The sequence below is a fragment of the Myotis nattereri genome, assembly GCF_964212035.1.
Source record: "Myotis nattereri genome assembly, chromosome: 1".
Classification (NCBI taxonomy): Eukaryota; Metazoa; Chordata; class Mammalia; order Chiroptera; family Vespertilionidae; genus Myotis; species Myotis nattereri.
The window spans coordinates 77,907,911-77,928,261 of NC_138075.1; the positions used below are offsets into that span (position 1 = coordinate 77,907,911).

At 40.2% G+C, this 20,351-nt stretch overlaps 1 protein-coding gene and 1 long non-coding RNA gene across 2 annotated transcripts in view; one reads left to right on the forward strand and one right to left on the reverse strand.

Annotated features, from left to right (window-relative positions):
* The window catches only part of LOC308528750, an 852,227-nt gene that overhangs the window by 697,277 nt on the left and 134,599 nt on the right, over positions 1–20,351 (reverse strand). The gene's annotated exons all lie outside the window — the stretch shown is intronic.
* LOC308529975 (olfactory receptor 6E1) lies at positions 12,159–13,141 on the forward strand (the record flags this gene model as incomplete). The annotated part of the gene is made up of 1 exon (XM_081106383.1): positions 12,159–13,141. The coding sequence occupies exon 1, from the start codon at positions 12,206–12,208 to the stop codon at positions 13,139–13,141; it is 936 nt and encodes a 311-aa protein (XP_080962509.1). The 5' UTR covers positions 12,159–12,205.

Below are 20,351 nucleotides of genomic sequence, written 5' to 3' on the forward strand. Positions count from 1 at the left end.
CTCTTTCTGGAGATTTCTTCCATTCTTTTATTTTTTACATATTTCTTTGTCTCCGCATTTTGGCTGCTTCCCTGTGTTTGTTTCTCTGTATTAAGTAGAGCTGCTATGTCTCCTGGAATTGGCAGAGTGGCCTTGTGTAGTCGGTCTCTTGAAGGGCCAGTGGCTCAGCCACCCCAGTCTCCTGAGCTGGACACTCTAGATGTACCCCTGTGTGGGCTGTGTGCACTGTCTTGTTGTAGGTGAGCCTTGCTTGCTGTTGGTGTCACTGGGAGGAATTGACCTCCAGGTCAATTAGCTGTGAGGACCAACTGTGACTACAGTGGAAGAGTTGCTGTGCAGGAGATGCCGCTATGGAGCAGGACTTGCTTCAATGGGGCTTTGGTGCTCACTGAATCTGTCACTGAGTGTGTCACTTTTGGATGTGCAGAGATGTAATCTGGTATGGTCTGAAACTGTCCACCGGGCATACTGCTCTAGGGCCTCCAGCAGGTGCAAAGTCAGCCACTGCCTGGGACCACCCTGCAGGAGTTCAGTTCACTGGAACATTGTCCAGTACACCAAAAGGTTGCAGGTTTGATTCCTAGTCAGGGCACCCTGGTCGCAATGTGTATGGGAGGCAGCTGATGAATGTTTCCCTATCTCTTCCTTCCTCTCTCTAAAAAAAAAAAAAAAAAAAAAAAAAAAAAAAAAAATCAATAAACAGCCAAGCAGGCCATGCAGATGTGTCCCAGTGGTTGAGCATCGCCCTGTGAACCAGAACGTCACAGTTCAATTCCTGGTCAGGGCACATGCTGGGTTGCAAGCTTGATCCCCAGTAGAGGGTATGTAGGAGGCAGCTGATCAATGATTCTCTCTCATCATTGATGTTTCTATCTCTCTCACTCCCTCTCTCTTTCTATCTGAAATTAATAAAAACATGTTTTTTTAAAAATCAATAAACATATTCTCAAAAAATACCTAGACAAATAGCAGACTGATTAAATAATTTAAATTGATTTTATGTATTTACTGACATGAAAAGATCCCACACTATGTTAAATTTTTTATTTTAAAAAATCCAGATGATAAATAACATTTACACCATGATCCTTTTTTTTAAAAAAAAAAATGTGGTGTATGCAATTGTATGTATGTACAAATTCTTATTCTAAAATGTGAATAATTATTGCATCCAGATGATAAGAATGCAGGTGATTTTTATTTTTCTCGTTTTGCTTGAATTTTCTAAAATGTCCTCTGAGGACCATAAGTTATTTTGCAGCAAATAGGAAACAAAAATGTAATTTTAATACATTTTAAAATTTTTATTCCAGGTTTCTCCTGATTGAAACAAGGTCACAAGATTCTATTTGTAATTCTTGACACAACTGAATATTTATGTGAGTCAAAATGTGTTTGACATCACCCTCAAATCACAGTGTTCAGGTACAAAGATGTCCTTCAATCCAGTGATAAGAAGAACACAGTTTCATAGCTAAAAGCAGATAAAAAGAACATCATTTGCCCAGTACATAGTACAGCTGTGACATCGATTTCTGAGCCAAGGAAAAGGAGGATCTAAATCATCACAGCTGACAGCAAAGCACAAGCTGAGTTTGTCAGAGGGAGGTTCATTGTCTGGGATGCTCATTTCAAATCACTTTAGGAAGGCAAAGTTAACAGCTGCTAAATTTTATAACGTATAAAAATCACTGCATGGGAGAACATATTTGCCAATGTTATATCCGATAAGGATTTAATCTCTAAAATTTATAGGGAATGCATACAACTTAACAAAAGGGAGATAAACAACCTAATCAGAAAATGGGCAAAGGACCTAAATAGACACTTTTCAAAAGAGGACATTCAGAAAGCCAAGAGACATATGAAAACATGCTCAAAGTCACTAATCATCCGAGAGATGCAAATCAAAATGACACTGAGGTGCCATCACACACCTCTCCGAATGACTATCATCAACAAATGAAAGTACTGGTGAGGATGTGGAGAAAAGGGAACTCTTGTGCACTGTTGGTGGGAATGCAGACTGGTGCAGCCACTGTGGAGAACAGTATGGAGTTTCCTCAAAAAACTAAAAATGGAACTCCCATTTGCCCCAGTAATCCCACTTTTGGGAATATATTCCAAGAAATCAGAAACACCAATCAGAAAGGATATTTGCACCTCTATGTTCATAGCAGCACAATTTACAGTAGCTAAGATTTGGAAACAGCCTAAGTGCCCATCTGCAGATGAGTGGATTAGAAAACTGTGTTACATCTACACAATGGGATACTACGCTGCTATAAAAAAGAAAGAATTCTTACCATTCGCAACAGCATGGATAGACCTGGAGAGCATTATGCTAAGCGAAATAAGCCAGTCAGAGAAAGATAAATATCACATGATGTCACTCATTTGTGGACTATGATGAACAACATAAACTGATGAACAAAAATAGATCCAGAGACATAGAAGTATTGAACAGACCATCAAACCTCAGAGGGAAGGCAGGAGAGAGTGAGGAGGGGTGGGTAAGAGACCAACCAAAGGACTTGTATGCATGCATATGAGCATAACCAATGGACACAGACAGTAGGGGGATGAGGATGGGAGCAGCTGGGGAGAGGTCAACGGGGGGCAGGGGAAGGAGACATATGTAATACTTTAAACAATAAAGAATTTAAATTAAAAAATTAAAAATAAAATAAAAATCAGTAACTTTTCCAATCTCAAAGGATAGACCTTGCAAACCTTGATAAGGAAGCTTACACTGATTTCATCACAACAGATGTAATGGAGATAAAACAAAAGCAAATATAATAGGTGCTAACACTTCAGTGTAAATTCCAATCCAAAGCATTTTCTTTTTTGTTGTTTTTGTTTTGTTTGGTTGGGGGGTTTTTTTGTTGTTTTTTATTGCTTAAAGTATTACACAGGGTATTACATATGTGTCCTTTCCCTCCCCCCCCCCCCGCCCTTGACAGTGTTTTTGTTTTTAATATTTTTATTTATTAAATTGATTAGGGTAACATTGGTCAACATAAACATATAGGTTCAGGTGTGTGTTTCTATGTTACAAGATCTGTATATTGTACCATGTGCCCACCACCCAAAGTCAAATCTTCTCCTGTCACCAAATATTAGGACTCCCTTCTTCCCCGACCCCCTTCCCTCTGGCAACCACCACACTGCTGCTTGTGTTCATGAGTTTCAGTTTTATATCCTACATATGAGTGAAATCATATGCTTCTTAGCTTTTTTTGACTGACTTATTTCACTTAGCATGATGCTCTTAAGGTCCATCCATGTTGTTGCAAATGGCCCTATTTCATCCTTTTTTATGGCTGAGTAGCATTCCATTGTGTAGATGTATCACATCTTCTTTATCCAGTCCTCTATTGTGGGACACTTTTGTTGTTTCCATGGCTTGGCCACTATGAATAATACTGCAATGAACATAGGGGTGCATATATCTTTGAGAATACATGATTTCATTTTTTTCAGGTATAAACCCAGAGAGGAATTGCTGGGTCATATGGTTGCTCTATTCTTAATTTTTTGAGGAATTGCCAGACTGCCAAAGCATTTTCATAATCTTAAAGCAAGCAAGTGGCTCACAAAGCATTTTGCCCCGATTTAGGACATATTACTTCCAAATGAAGGCTTCCCTGTACTTCAGAATTTTTAAAGTGACAGAGAGACACTTTGACACATACACACACACACATGAATGGTAACTGTGTGAGGTGATGGATGTATTACATTAACTTCATTGTAGTAATCATTTCATTGCATGTATGTGTGTGTGCATGTATCACATCACATTGTACACTTTAAACATATACCATTTTATTTGTCAATTATACCTCAATAAAGCTGGGGAAAATTTTAATCCTAACTTTTCCATTATCTTTCCTTTTGTCCCTTCGCCCAGGACCCTGTATTTTACCATCTCCAAGCCCCAGTGAAGAGGGGCAGCATAAAATTAGCCAAAGTTCTATATTATTTGTGATGGTCACTTACATTCCTATAACAATAGGTCTGCCTAAGACAGAGCCCCCTATTTCAGAGGCATAATTAGATTTATTACTTTAACTAAAAGTAACTGTTATTCTTGATCTGAACAAACAACAGAAACTTTTGTTTGCAAAGTTGTAGTTAAGTAACAGCCAAGAGATTTGGGAAGAGGCTGACTGAGGCTCATTATAATAATTCTCTGGGGATCGCAAACCCCACCAAACTTGGGAGAAGAGTAGATCCCTTAAGAAAACAAAGCTGCAACCAAAATCTTTCAGCCCTGATGTCACCTCCACAAAGAGATGTGTTTATTTCAGAAGTAGTTCACCCACTGTCTCCTAGAGTCCCATTGCCCACAGAAGAAATATCATCTCACTGAGACTGGGCCAATGTGAGGATATAATAAAAGTCTTTATCATCAAAATCACCCCCATTAGTCTAAGAGAAGGATGAAGGATTTCACCAAATAACTGTACTTTTCCAAGGTGAGCTTGCTGAAAATGGAAGATTTTGAATCATTTTTGGACCCATCTGATCCTGTGAGCTGAATGATGATGACAAAGTCCAATGAAACCATTCTCCTAACCAAGGAAGACAGCTGGCCATTCAGGACGCTTTAGAAAAGAAAAGGTGTCCTTGGAGAATGCCAAGAACTCATGAGAAATGGAGGTCTCACACCAACAGTATAAGATCTGCATTTAGAGCCCATAGACAACATTGCAACCTCAAGAAATACCCCTGAGAACCAGGTATCTTCTTCAATCCTGTGAGTAGTGTGTTTGGGATGGCCTGACTGGGACTTCTGCAGAGGGCTGCTAGCCACCTGACCCTGGATCTGTGGGGTAATCTCCACCTTGGCACTGAGGATGGCGGAGCAGTACTGGCTTTCTCAAACCCTCCTCTTCCTGGCACTCGTTTTTTATATTCTTTTATAAAATGTGGCACATTGAGCGCACACACTAGCCCCCCATCCAGGTCAATGCTAGGCAAGTCAAAGTTTATCCAGTCAGAGCCATTAAGTTAATGCCTGTTCTACCTGTTCTCTGTGTAACTGTCCCCTTGGAAAACCCAAAACTCAACAACATTGAGTCTCGGATGAAATTGCTAATGCTCCTCCTTGAAGGATAAAATCTCACCCTCCTTCTAAGTGTACTAGAACAATCCAAAAGACCATGCAGTTCCAGCCATGGCAGGACAAACCTCCAGGGCATCTGTAGACACTTTCCCACTGGGCACTACATGATAGACCCTTAAAACAGTGAATGGTCTGAGTGGATGGTGCAGCCATGTCCAGGCCCTCAGGCTGCCAAGCAAGTCCCTCCTTTCATTCATCAGGCATGTAGGATGAAGGGGGAAATGCCTGGGATTCATGAAGTAGCTTTCTTCCTTTTGTGTCTGGAAGGCCCCAGAGCTATTGATCTCTGGTTTTAAATAAATAAACAAACAAACAAAATAAGTTTATTAGTAGCCCTATGTGCTATATACTTGGGCTGGTCACAATGTCTTTTTTTTTTAAATCCTCACCCAAGGACATGTTTTTCATCACTTCTAGAGAGAGAGGAAGGGAGAGGGATAGAAACATTGATGTGAGAGAGAAACATCCATCAGTTGCCTCCTGTACACACACCGCTCTCGGATTGAACCTGCAATCCGGGTATGTGCCCTGACTGGGTATCAAACCCGAGACTCTTCAGTGCACAGACGGTGATCTGACCAACTGAGCCCCACCAGCCAGGGTGTTCACAATGCGTTCTCACAGTTTGTCTGTGCTCAGCTCATGATGCAGTATGACCCAGAGCCTTTCCTCCCCTCCCACTCACATCCAACTCCTCATCGCCTAATGCTCTGCTTCCACCTTCCTCTCAGTGTGTCCTACCTAGGACTTCGCCTAATAGCACTCATTCTACTAGCTCCTGATGGTGCTTCTGAGTGTGGCGTTCATGGCGGATCCTGCTTCTGTTCTGAAAAGAGCTGGGTACGTTTCTTGGCTACCTGAGCTCACCTTCGAGCCCAGGGATTTCCAGTAAGCTGCAGAGACTTCCTTTGCAAATCACTGATAAATCTAGACAACATTGAGCCTAGAAATAACCAGTGGAAAATAGTTACATCCTCAGAAGCTGATTGACTATTTTGCGTTCTTTAATAACTATCAACAAATATTAAGTATAATGGTAGTTTGTAAAAACCACTTTGAATAGTGTGGCCTGTGCTAAAAAAAAAAAAGCAAAACCAAGGGAAGTTTGTATACAGTTTAGAATTTCTTCCTCCCTACCCATATTCCCTAGTATTTTCTTCATTCCAAGTACCTAAACTGGGTCCCTATCTTATTCTCTAGAGCAGTGGTTCTCAACCTTCCTAATGCCACGACCCTTTAATACAGTTCCTCATGTTGTGGTGACCCCCAACCATAAAATTATTTTCGTTGCTACTTCATAACTGTAATTTTGCTACTGTTATGAATCGTAATGTAAATATCTGAATGCAGGATGTATTTTCATTGTTACAAATTGAACATAATTAAAGCATAGTGATTAATCACAAAAACAATATGTAATTATATATGTGTTTTCCGATGGTCTTAGGCAACCCCTATGAAAAGGTCATTCCACCCCCAAAGGGGTCACGACCCACAGGTTGAGAAACGCTGCTCTAGAGGCTGGCAAATAATTCTTGCTACAGCTCTGCCTGATAATTACAGTAGTAGTTGATATTACTTAAGGACAGGAACTTCCAAGGATGCTGACTTTCTTATTAAATTTATTGGATAACATAAATTTATTGGTAACATTGGATTTATTGGATAAATTTATTGGTAACATTCGTTAATAAAATTATATAGGTTTCAGGTGTACATTTCTATAACACATCATCTGTATATTGTGTTGTGTGCTCACCACCACAAGTCAAGTCTCCTTCTATCACCATTTATCCCTCCTTTACCCTCTTCTATCTCCCCCCTCCACCCTTTCTCTCTGGTAATCACATACTGTTATCTGTCTGAGTTGTTTTTTTCTTAATCTCTTCACCTTGATCATCCAGCCCCCAACACCCTTCCCTTTGACAGCTGTCAGTATCCATGAGTCTATTTCTATTTTGTTTGTTAGTTTATTTTGTTCATTAAATTTCACATGAAAGTGAAATCATATGGCATTTGTCTTTCTCTGACTGGCTTATTTCAGTTAACATAACACTCTCCAGGTCCATCAATGCTATTCTTCGCAAAAGGTAAGGTTTCCTTTTTTTTATAGCCTACTACTTTTCCATTGTGTAAATGTACCACAGTTTTATTGTCAACTTCTCTACTGATGGGAACTTGGGCTACTTTCAAATCTTGGCTATTGTAAATAATGCTGCAATGAACATAGGGGTGCATATATTCTTTCCAATTAGTGTTTTCGGTTTCTTCAGATATATATCCAGAAGTGGAATTGCTGGGTCAAAAGGCAAGTTCCATTTTTAATTTTTGAGGTAACCCCATACTGCTTTCCACAGTGGCTGAACCAACCTGCACTCCCACCAACAGGGCACAAGGATTCTCTTTTCTGCATGTCCTCACCTTCACTTATTTGTTGACTTATTAATGATAGCCATTCTGACAGGTGTGAGGTGATATCACCTTGTGCTTTTAATTTGCATTTCTCTGGTGATTAGTGAGGTAGAACATCTTTTCATATGCTATTGGCCATCTGTATGTCCTCTTTGGAGAAGGGTTTATTCAGGTCCTTTGCCCACTTTTTAATTGGATTGTGGATTTTTTTGGTGTTGAGTTGTATACATTTTTATTATTAACCCCTTATCAGATGTATCATTGGCAAATATGTTCTCCCATTCAGTGGACTGACTTTTCATTTTGTTCATTTATCATGCAAGAATTTCTAGTTTAATGTAGTCCCATTTGCTTATTCTTTCTTTTGTTTCCCTTGCCTGAGATGATATATCAGAAAAAAATATATTGTTATGAGAAATGTTTGAGATTTTACTGCCTATGTTTTCTTCTCATGTTTTTATGGTTTCAAGTCTAAGATTTAAGTCTTTAATTCATTTTGAGTTTATTCTTGTGTATGGTGTAAGAAGGTGGTCTAGTTTCATATTTTTGCACATATCCAATTTTCCCAACACCATTTTTTGAATAAACTATCTTTACCCCACTGTATGTTCTTGCCTCCTTTGTCAAATATTAATTGATCATAAAGATATGGGTTTATTTCTGGACTCTCTGTTCTGTTTCATTGATTTATATGTCTGTTTTTCTGCCAGTACCATGTTTACTGTGGCTTTGTAGTATAGTTTGATATCAGGCAGTATGATTTCTCCAACTTTGTTTTTCTTTCTAAAGATTGCTGTGGCTATTTGAATTTTTTTTCTGTGGTTCTATATATATTTTTGGAATATTTGTTCTAGTTCTGTGAAATACATCTATCTTGAAAGGAATTATGTTGAATCTATAGATTTCTTTGAGTATGTGGACATTTTAATGATAGTAATTCTTCCTATCCATGAACATGGTATAAGCTTCCACTTAATTTTAAGAACATTGTATCTTCTTCAATTTCTTTTTTTAGTGTCTTATAATTTGAGTACAGGTCTTTTACATCCTTGGTTAAGTTTATTCCTACATATTTTTTTTTTGTTAATCCTCAGCTGATGATATTTTTTCCATTGCTTTTCAAAGATAGTGGAAGGGGGAAGAAAAGGAGAGAGAAACATCAGTGTGAGAGAGACACATCCACTGGTTGCTTCTGGCTGCCTCCCGCATGCACCCAACCCAGGGCAGGAAGCAAACCTGAAACCCAGGTATGTGCCCTTGACCAGGAATCAAACCCATGACCCTTTGGTGCATGGGCTGACACTCTAACCACTGAGTGACACTGGCCAGGACTTTTTTTTATGCTGTTGTAAATGAAATTGTTTTTTTAGTTTCCCTATCTGATAATTCATTATTGGTGTATAGAAATGCAACTGATTTCTGGATATTTTTTGTATCCTGTTACTTTATTGAATTAATTTATCAGTTCTAGTTGTTTTGGGTGCAATCTTTAGGCTTCTCTAAATACAGTATTATGTCATCTACAAATAATGACAGTTTTACTTCTTCCATTTCAATTAGGATATATTTTATTTCTTCTTCTTGTCTAATATTTCTTCTTCTGTATCTAGGACTTGCAGTGCTATGTTAAAGCATTGTGAAAGCAGCCTAGCCTGTGTGGTTCAGTGGTTGAATGTCAACCCATGAACCAGGAGGTCACAGTGGATTCCAGGTCAGGGCATATGCCCAGGGTTGCAGGCTCTAACCTCAGTAGGAGGCATGCAGAAGACAGCTAATCAATGGTTCTCTCTCATCATTGCTGTTCTCTCTCTCTCTCTCTCTCTCTCTCTCTCTCTCTCTCTCTCTCTCTCTCTCCCTTCCTCTCTCTGAAGTCAATAAAAACATTTTAAAAGAATGGTTAAAACAGACATCCCTGTCTTGCTCATGATTTTTTTTTTGAATCCTCACCCAAAGATATGTTTTTATTGATTTTTAGAGAGAGAGAAACATTGATGTGAGAGAGCATCAGTTGTTGCCTCCCATATGTGCCCAAATCAGGGATCAAACCTGCAACCTTTTGGTGTACAGGATGTGTGTGTCCTGACTGGAAATCAAACCCGCAACCTTTGGGTGTACAGGATGATGCTCCAACTGAGCCACCCAAGAGCTTATTCCCAATTTTAAGGGAAACACTTAGTTTACGCCCACTGAGTATGATGTTGGCTATAGGTTTGTTATATATGGCCTTTATTGCGTTGAGGTATCTTCCCTCTATTCCCACTTTGCTGAGGGTTATCATAAATGGGTGCTGGATTTTATCAAATGCTTTTTCTGCATCTATTAATATGATCATGTGGTTTTTATCCTTTGTTTTTACTTATGTAATGTATCACATTTACTGATCTGTAGATATTGTATCAACATTACATCTCAGGAATAAATCCCACTTGATTTCCCTATGGATCTGCCTCTTGTGAAGCTGATTTGATACTGTTTTGATGTTGTCTGAAGCTAGCCACTGGGTGTATTGGTTCTGGAACTTCTTGGTGCAGCCCAATGGCAGACACAGCCTATGACTGGCCCTACGCAACCCATTTGGAGTTACAAAGTGGCCCACAGTTTGTGGCTGGCTCTGCTGTGCCTGGTTGTGCACAACGAGGATCAAGCTGTGCACCAAGGCTGGCCTTTACCAGCACCAGACCCTGGAGCAGGTGAGCAAAAGTCTCAAAAAAAAAAAAAATGAAATCTACCTTTGCCTGCCTCCATCTATTGGCTGCCTGTTTGGTTCAGTCACTGAAAAATCCTCTGGCAGGATTCAAGTTGCCTGGGATATGTTCTCAGTGAGTCACCGGGTAGGGGCAAGTGGTGTTCACCAGATCTAAAAATACAGAATGCTTCACAAATGGGCACGATATCCTTGCTCAGGGGCAACGCTAATCTTCTCTGCATCATTCCAATTATAGTAAATATGTTGCCAAAGTGAGCACCAAGGATGCTGACTTTAAAAGAGAGACCTTTTAAAGGGTTTTCAGGGTTTTTGCTGCTAGAAACAGTCTAGCAGACCCAACCAGACCACCGTCTACTTCCTAGCTCAAACTCTAGACCATCTCAAAAATGGAGAGTAACCCTTAAGAATGTTTGTGGGGAGCCCTAACAGGTTTGGCTCAGTGGATAGAGCGTCGGCCTGTGGACTGAAAGGTCCCAGGTTCGATTCCGGTCAAGGGCATGTACCTTGGTTGCGGGCACATCCCTAGTGGGGAGTGTGCAGGAGGCAGCTGATTGATGTTTCTCTCTCATTGATGTTTCTAACTCTCTACCCCTCTCCCTTCCTCTCTGTAAAAAATCAATAAAATACTTTTTTTTAAAAAAAGAATGTTTTTGGGGAGACATCTCCACCTCTTTATAAAGAAAAGCAAACTCTTCAGATGAGCCAATGTAGTATGACTCTGCAAAGTTGCTGTCCCCTAGGAAATATTACATAAGTGATATGTCCTCTGCCTCTTGTATGTCAAACATCACCAAATCCATCTCTCACATATTTGAGGTATTATTCACTCATTTGATAAGTGTTTATTAAATCTGATTATTTCAAATAACTTGTTCTAAGGGCTATATAAAATGCAAAGATTAATAAAGAAATTTTTGACTCAAGCAAGAAATGAAAAACAAAACACAATGAAAATTAATTGAGACATAATAACATTGTGAGGGATACAGAGGAAAGAATCATTAATTCAGAAGAAAAGTCTCCACAGAAAAAAATAGCATGTGTGGGGGAGGGACTTAAAGGATAAATAAGATTTGAATGGCTGATGATTCCAAACAGAATGAATGCCACATGCAAAAGAACAAATGCATGAAATGCATAAATAATCAAAAAATCACAAAGAGCCTATTTTAGCTAGAGCCCATTGGGAGATGTAATGAGAGGAGAATCTGGATATATCTTTTGGAACATCATTAAGAACCTTGAATCTAAGCTCTCACTAAAGAACTTCTATTTATGCATATATTACTTGAATATTTTTGTTTGTGAGAGTTGGGCTTTTCTTTCACAGATTTCCTCTTTCCTTTGTATTAATCCAAATACTAATGAAAAACATCAGAGATTCAGGTAATCTTGAAACAGCAGTAGAGTGTCTACACATTCTAAATCAGTTTACCCAGGATATGGATCTGTATCATGAATGACTAAGTAAAGCAGAAAAGTTACCACCTCAAATATGAACTACTCATGAATGAAGACCCAGTATTAGAATGAAGATAAAAATAATATTGAATAAAAAATAAAATAAAAATTTTAAATATTAAAAATAGGTTATAATGTTAACACAAAAGAATTCATTGAAGAATCAGTAATAGAAGTTCGGTTAAGAAAAGTAAGCAAGGATAATTTTTGGTTTGAGGTCTTACTTAGGTCACCCTGCAGATCACCACTTTCTCTTCTAACACACAGACACACCAGGAACCAAACATAAGACAGGGGCTCTGCAAAGTAAGCCTGTGTGGTCAGTGGTGGGAAGTTATGTCCTTCACAGAAATAAAGGATTCCTTCCATTCAAAGTATGACACTCATTTCTCTTTCCTTTCCGTTTTAGGTGGCCTCAGATTCCCCAGATCATCACAGCTCCAAATGCTACACACCTCTGATTGGTCATCCCAGAAGAGGTCAGAGGAACCATGGGAAACCACACCATTGTCACTGAGTTTGTCCTCCTGGGGCTCTCAGATGCCTGTGAGCTGCAGATGCTCATCTTCCTGGGGCTCCTCTTGACCTACCTCCTCACTCTACTGGGGAATCTCCTCATCGTGGTCGTCACCCTCATAGACAGGCGCCTCCACACTCCCATGTACTATTTCCTCCGCAACTTTGCTATCCTGGAGATCTGGCTTACCTCAGTCATCTTCCCCAAAATGCTAACCAATATCCTGACCGGATATAAGACCATCTCCCTACTAGGCTGTTTCATACAAAGTTTCCTGTATTTCTTCCTGGGCACAACAGAGTTCTTTCTACTGGCAGTGATGTCCTTTGACAGATATGTGGCCATATGTAATCCTTTGCGTTATGCCACCATCATGAGCCAAAGGGTCTGTGTCCAGCTAGTGCTTTGTTCATGGATGACAGGATTCATCCTCATCATCATTCCAGCTTTCATCGCATTTCAGCAGCCATTTTGTGGCCCCAATATCATTAATCATTTCTTCTGTGACAACTTTCCACTCCTGGAACTCATATGTGCAGATACAAGTCTGATAGAGCTTCTGGGCTTTATTGTGGCCAACTTCAGCTTACTGGGCACTCTGTCTGTGACGGCCACCTGCTATGGCCACATCCTCTACACCATCCTACGCATCCCCTCAGCCAAGGAGAGGCAGAAAGCCTTCTCAACCTGTTCCTCCCACATCATTGTTGTGTCTCTCTTCTATGGCAGCTGCATCTTCATGTATATCCGGTTGGGCAAGGGTGACCAGGGGAAGGACAGGAACAAGGTTGTGGCCTTGCTCAACACAATGGTGACCCCGATGTTTAACCCCTTCATCTACACCCTGAGGAACAAACAAGTGAAACAGGTATTTAGTGAGAAAATGAACAAGCTCCTCTTAAAAAGATGAGCTGGCCTGACCAGCATGGCTCAGTGGTTGACTGTTGATCTATGAACCAGGAGATCATGGTTCAGTTCCTACTCAGGGCACATGCTCAGGTTTCAGGCTCCATCCTAGAGGCAGCCAATCAATGATCCTCTCTCATCATCGATGTTTCTATCTCTCTCTTCCTCTCCCTTCCTCTCTGAAATCAGTAAAAATATGTATATTTTTTAAAAAGATGAGCTGGACCTGAGGAAAGGGGAAAATTGCCTCCTTTTCTCTGCAAATGCAGCTCCTGTCCTGATCTCCATGAACTATCCCCTCCTAGACAGTTTTTTACCTTGTACTCAAATCTATAGGGCTTTCTTACATATATCATTAGTGACTTATGCGATTTCGTCAGAGAATACAAAAAAACTCAGTATGCCACTTCCATGTCTGCTATGTCTTAATGTTTCTGACCCTAGCCTATATCTGAGCTTCTTAATCTTTAAGTTGTAATTATAAGCTTAGCATTCCACATCCTCTACATCAGTGATGGCAAATCTATGACACGCGTGTCAGAGGTGACACACGAACTCATTTTTCTGGTTGATTTTTCTTTGTTAAATGGCATTTAAATATATAAAATAAATATCAAAAATATAAGTCTTTGTTTTACTATGGTTACAAATATCAAAAAATGTCTATATGTGACACGGCACCAGAGTTAAGTTAGGGTTTTTCGAAATGCTGACATGCCGGGCTCAAAAGGTTCACCATCACTGCTCTACACCATCCTACACATTCCTTCAGCCAAGGAGGGGCAGAAAGCCTTTCAAAATTGGTAAAAAAAAAAAAAAAAAAAAAAAAACCCTCAACAAGAATCTAATCTAATAATAGACAAACCTGGTAATTGACTGTACCTTCGCTACGCCTCCCATAGGCTAATCAGCATGATATGCAAATTAACCGCCAACAAAGATGGCAGCTAATTTGCATACTGCAGGCACAGTGGGACAGCGCCATCCTGCCTACCCCGCTGCCATCCAGGCCTGCTATCTGCAACCAGGGCAGCGGACTTCCCGTGTGCGACCCGACCTGTGGCTGGCGGGCAGGACCACAGCGATTGGGCACCCACCCCACCCTCATCCGGCCCTCTGGTGGGGGACCCGGGGTTGTTGGGCTGGAAGGCGGCTCTGGCCAGAGCAAAGGCCTGGGTCCCGGGTGCCGGAGGAAAACCAGTGCCGGCAGCCAGGGGGAGGGAAGGTGTATTGCACGAATCTTTTCATGCAACAGGCCTCTAGTATATTTATAATACATTTCAGAAATATTTCTAGTATATGTATGGAGAAATAATGAAGCAGATAGCCAAGATAGTCAAATCATGTCTTGCAAAGCTGAAGAATAAGCTCTGGACCAGAAGATTTAAGCAAAAGTGCAGAAAAATTTTTTTCCCCTTTTTTTCAGAAAATATTATAAGCAGATTCAGACTCCTGGTGGGGAGTGGAGGGGGTCAATAATGGGCTGCCCATGAAGCCTTGTACTCTAGGGGTATATGTCTGCTATAAGCCTGCTCTTTATCTGTGTTGCCACCTGATTAATTCCCTCATTGTTCTGGCCTAGCAACAGACCTGAACTTTCCCTGTTCCTATGGGTCGATACACCTTATTGCTGCAGGCCCTCCCTTGGTTTCCCATGCCTCGCACTCTGTGTCCAAAAACATTATATTATTTCAGCATGGTTGGTTTCTTTGATTAGGCTTGCTCAAACTGCCACGTCTTGCTGGGGTCCAACCCCAGCAGGTCCAGGGGTCCCCAAAGGTGTGGACGGAGTCGGCGAAGAAGGAATGACACGGAGGCAGCGTTCAGTTGACCAGCATGGTTGGGTTCTCTCTCCTGGTTCTATCTAGGATCTCCAGTCAGGTTCTGTCGCTAGGTTCTCCAGACTGGTTCTGTCCAGGATCTCCAGCCAGGTTCGGTCGCAAGGTTCTGTAGCCAGGTTCTCCAGCCAAGTTCTGCAGCCAGGTCCTGTCCAGGATCTTTTGCCAGGTTCAGTCACCAGGTTCTAGTCAGGTTCTCTTGCCATGTTCTATCCAGGTTCTCTAGCCAGGTTCTGTCTCTAGGTTCTTCAGCCAGGTTCTGTCTCTAGGTTCTATCTCTAGGTTCTGTAGCCAGTTTCTGTCCAGGATCTTTTGCCATGTTCTCTCCAGTGAAGTTCTTCTGTCTCTAGGTTCTGTGTAGGTTCTGTGTCTAGGTTCTGTGTGGGTTCTGTGTCTATGTTCTGTGTGAGTTCTGTGTCTAGGTTCTGTATCCTGTTGTCTTGTTACATCTGTATTTATACCAGTTGATTCCAATCCTATCAATCTCTATTCCAAAGGTTAAGGCGTTTCTTATCTCCATTCCAGGGAGTAAAGATTATGTAGCTTAAGCATGATTGTTCATAGTTAAAGTGATTAATTACCCGCCTGGCACTTAGTTAAAGGGTTTTATTCCCTCCCTAACTTCAGGGGAAAATCCCTACCTGGGAAAACAACCTTTCTCAGAGAGGTGACCTTGGTTAAAACACATAGTGCCAAGAAGGTGAGCAAACATATTAAGAACAGTATGCCATATATGCCAGGTCCCTTAAAACAGCAGGATGGACCGGCTCCCGGCAGCGTCTGCCCCTGCCCGTGTTCCACCTGCCTTTGTTTCCCACTGGACCCCTGTTCTATATGCCTGCATTTCAAGAAAACTTCTCTCAATATCTCAGTTGTGGGGGGTTGCCACTGAGAACTCTGGGTTCAAATCTCCAAGCTGGACCACTCAGCAGAGAACACCAGAACTGAGAAGGGTACCCACATAACATCTGGCTGTGAAAACCAGCATGGTTGCTGTTGGCCAGGGAGTGATGGCTGGAATGTAGGCACCCTCTTAAAAAGCCAACACACAAAATTCCCTGTGGAGACACTCACTTTGTGCTCCAACAGAGGGAGGGCAGAGTGGACAAGAACTATGTGAGCAGAAGCCAGGATCGGTTCTCTGGGGTTAGAGCTCAGGAAGCAGACACCCCAGTTTCCTGTGCTGAGTCATTCCCTCAAGCTGTAGAGATCATCTTTCTCATGCAGACATTTGTTATACAGGCAGCTTTGCCTGGGAGAAAGACAGTTGACCCATCCTATTGGAAAGCACCTTGCCCCACTTTGTAGAGTTTCTGAGGCCCATTAAGAGTACTGAGAATAGGAGAAAACCAAGATGGCGGCATAGGTAAACACCGGAGTTTGCTGCCTCGCACAACCACTTCAAAAATACAACTAAAAGATGGAACGGACATCACCCAGAACCACAGGAAGGCTGGCTGAATGGAAATTCTACAACTAGAAGGAAAGAGAAAAGCATACCGAGACTCAGAGGAGGTACGGTGCGGACGTAAAATACTAAAGTAAAGAGGCACACAGGGAGCAGGCTGGCGGCTGAGGGCGCGGTTGTCGTTTTCAATCGGGAGGGAGTCTCAGGTTCTGAGCTCCAGTTCCGGGCAAGTCTCTAGGGACCCAGACTCATACGGGAGAAGTGGGACTGTCTGGCATCGGTCGGAACTTGAGGGCAGCTTTCTCTTGGAGGTGCTTGCAGCGATTACCCATCTTTTAAATATAATATTTAATGTACTCAGATCATCATCAAGCTCTTCTTCCTCTGTGTCTCTCTCACATCAATGTTTCTCTCTCTTTCTTTCCTGTCTTCTCTCTCTAAAATCAATTTTTTAAAATTTAAATATTTAAGTGTAAATCTAACAAAATATGTGCCAGACTTATATGCTGAAAATTATAAAACATCCATGAAAGAAAACAATGAAATTCTAAATAAATGGTGATATATACCCAGGTGTCAATTCTCCACAAATATGGCTATAACACCGTTTATATTTTTTAATATGTTTTTCTTGATTTTAGAGAAGGAGAGAAAGAGAAACATCAATCGGTTACCTCTCATATACACCCTAACCGGGGAACAAACCCAAAACCTGGGTATGTGCTCTGACTGGGATTCAAACCGGTGACCTTTTGGTGCATGGGACAACACTCAATCAACTGAGCCACACTGGCCAGGGCCACAATTCCTTTTTTTTTTTAAAGCATAAATACCCAAGAAGCATTTTTAAAAGTTGTTAACATCATATTGACTCTCCTTATGCTTTCAGACATTTCATGACCATAGAAAATAAGTTATATTTTGTGTTCTATTTTTTGTTCTAGGTATTATGTTCAAGTCTTTATTTTTAGTTGCTTTTTGGTAAATGGTGCAAGTTCAGTCTCATTGTTTTGCGAGTGACTATCAGTTTTCCCAACACCATTTATTGAAGAGACTGTTCATTTCCTTATTGTATATTCTTGGCTCTTTTGTTGAAAATTAATTGCATGATTTTATTTCTGGACTTTGCTCCACTGATCTATGTGTCTGTTTTTATGCCAGTATCATACTGTTTTGATTACTCTAACTTTGTAATATAATTTAAAATTAGGAAGTATAATGCCTTCACTTTGTTCTTTTTTCTCAAGATTACTTTGGTTATTGGGGTCTTTTATGGTTCTATCAAATTGTGGGATTTTTTTTTCTATTTCTGTTAAAAAAAAAAAAGTGCCATTGGAATTTTGGTAGAGATTGCTTGAAATCTTCAGAGAGTTGATAGATGGGAGGGAGTAGATTGCTTTGGGTAGTATGACATTATAACAATATTCATTCTCTAAGTCTATTAACACACAATGCACAATATCTTTCCATTTATTTGTGTCTTCTTTAATTATTTTCATCAGTGTCTTATAGTTTTTAGTGTACAGATTTTTCACCTCCTTGGTTAAATTTATTATTATTTATTATTCTACTTATATAACATTGAAGAAAATGCAAACTAAACTATAATAGAAAGTAGATTAGTTTTGCTTGGTTTGAAGATAGAGGGAAAGATTAATTACAAAGGTATGTGAGGAAATTTATATGATAAGAATTTTATCTTCATTTTCAAGATGGTTTAATCAATATATACATATATTAAAGCTCACAAAATTGTATATTTTAAATAAGCATATTTTTGTTTGTCAATTATATATCACTAAATATTTTTTAATCTTAATTTTCAAGCTAAAATTCAGCTTGGATACATCTGAAGACAGAATAAGTGAATTCGGAATAGATGTGAAGAAATTATCCAGAATGCAGTGCAGCAAGATAGAAACATTAAATATAAAAATGACTTTGAGAGAAATGGTGGCCCTAAACCAGTTTGGCTCAGTGGATAGAGTGTTGGCTTGCAGACTGAAGAGTCCCAGGTTCGATTCCAGTCAGGGGCACATGCCCAGGTTGCGGGCTCGAGCCCCAGTGGGAGGTGTGCAGGAGGCAGCCTATCAATGATTCTCTCTCATATTGATGTTTCTCTCTCTATCTCCCTCTCCCTTCCTCTCTGAAATCAATAAAGATGTCTTTTTTAAAAAGAGAGAGAGAGAGAGAGAGAGAGAGAGAGAGAGAGAGAGAGAGAAATGGTGATTGCAGTGAGATAGCCCAGTGTAAATCAATCAGAGTTGTGAAAGGATTACATAGAGAGAATTCATATTCTAAGAGATAAATGTCTGGAAAGGTTCTACATTAGTGAAAGACATCAATCCTCACATTCAAGAGGCTTAACAAAACCATACACCAGCCCTAACTGGTTTGGCTCAGTGGATAGAGCATGGGCCTGTGGACTGGAGGGTCCCAGGTTCGATTCCGGTCAAGGGCATGTACCTTGGTTGCGGGCACATCCCCAGTAGGAGGTGTGCAGGAAGCAGTTGATCGATGTTTCTCTCTCATCTATGTTTCTAGCTCTCTATCCCTCTCCCTTACTCTCTGTAAAAAATCAATAAAATATATTTTTAAGACAACCATACACCAGACACATTCTCATGAAACTTTAGAATACCAAAAGCAAAGAGAATATTTTAAAAGCAACCAGATAGGAAAAAATATATCTTCTGCCAAAGAACAGTTAGACTATCTGCTATCCAAAAGAAGCAACAAAAAATCAGAAGACAGTAGAATGCAATGAAATAAAATATTATTAACCTAAAAGGCCATACTCAGCAAAACAACAACAAACTAAAGACACTTTAAGCCCTAGCCAGTTTGGCTCGGTGGATTAGTGCGTCGGCCTGCGGACTAAAGGGTCCTGGGTTCAATTCAGGGAGGCAACCAATCACTGTGTCTCACATTGATGTTTCTCTCTGTCTCTCCCTTTCCCTTCCCTTTCACTCACTCTAAAAATAAATGAAAAAATATCCTTGGGTGAGGATTAACCAAAAGAAGAAAAAAAAAGACATTTTAAGTCACACAGAAACTGAGCAAGTAGGCCATTTAGAAAGCCTCTCTAAAATAAATTAATTAAATAAAAAATAACTAAAATGTAAAAAACAAATGGTGAACAAAAGACAATGATTACTTTAAATAATAATAATATTTAATTTGGAGAATCAAAAAAACCCTCTATATATTATATTATATAGTAAGAATATAAGATATTGATGAAATTTAAACTTTGTTAATTGTACATACTACACATTCTGGGGAAACCTCTAAAATAAAAGAAATAGAATTCATAGCATTAGTGGAAGGAATTGGTGGTGGGGGGATTTAATCACTCCAAAAGACAAGAAAGGAGGAGATTTTAAAAATAAAAATAAGTAAATAAATAAACAGAAAAACAAGCCCTGGCTGGTATGGCTCGTTGGTTGAGCATCATCCTGTGCAGCAAAAGGTCACTGGTTTGATTCTCCATCAAGGCACAAGCCCAGGTTTCAGGGTTCGATCTCAGTTGGAGTGTGTGCACGAAGTAGCTGATTGATGTTTCTTTCTCATATCAGTGTTTCTCTTTCTCTCTCCCTCTCCCTCCCTCTCTCTCTAAAAAAAATCAATTAAAACATTTTTTAAAAAACATAAATAGAATAAGAAGGTTGAGCTCTGGCCAGTGTGGTTCATTTGCAGGCTCGAGCTCCCATAGGGGGCATGCAAGATGCAGTCATTGATGTTTCATTCTCACATGGATGTTTCTCTCTTTAAATTAGCCAATCACACAAGAGTGTGAGCCCAAACTTTGATCAATCAAGAGTGAGGAACAAATGACGTGCGTCAGACATAAAAGCCTGAGCGGACTGCCCACTCAGTGTGCACGTGCTGCCAGACCCTGTGCGTGCGCACCCTCCTGCAGGAGTAAAGATATCTGCCTTGCTGTCTGGCTCCTGAGTATCCTTTGT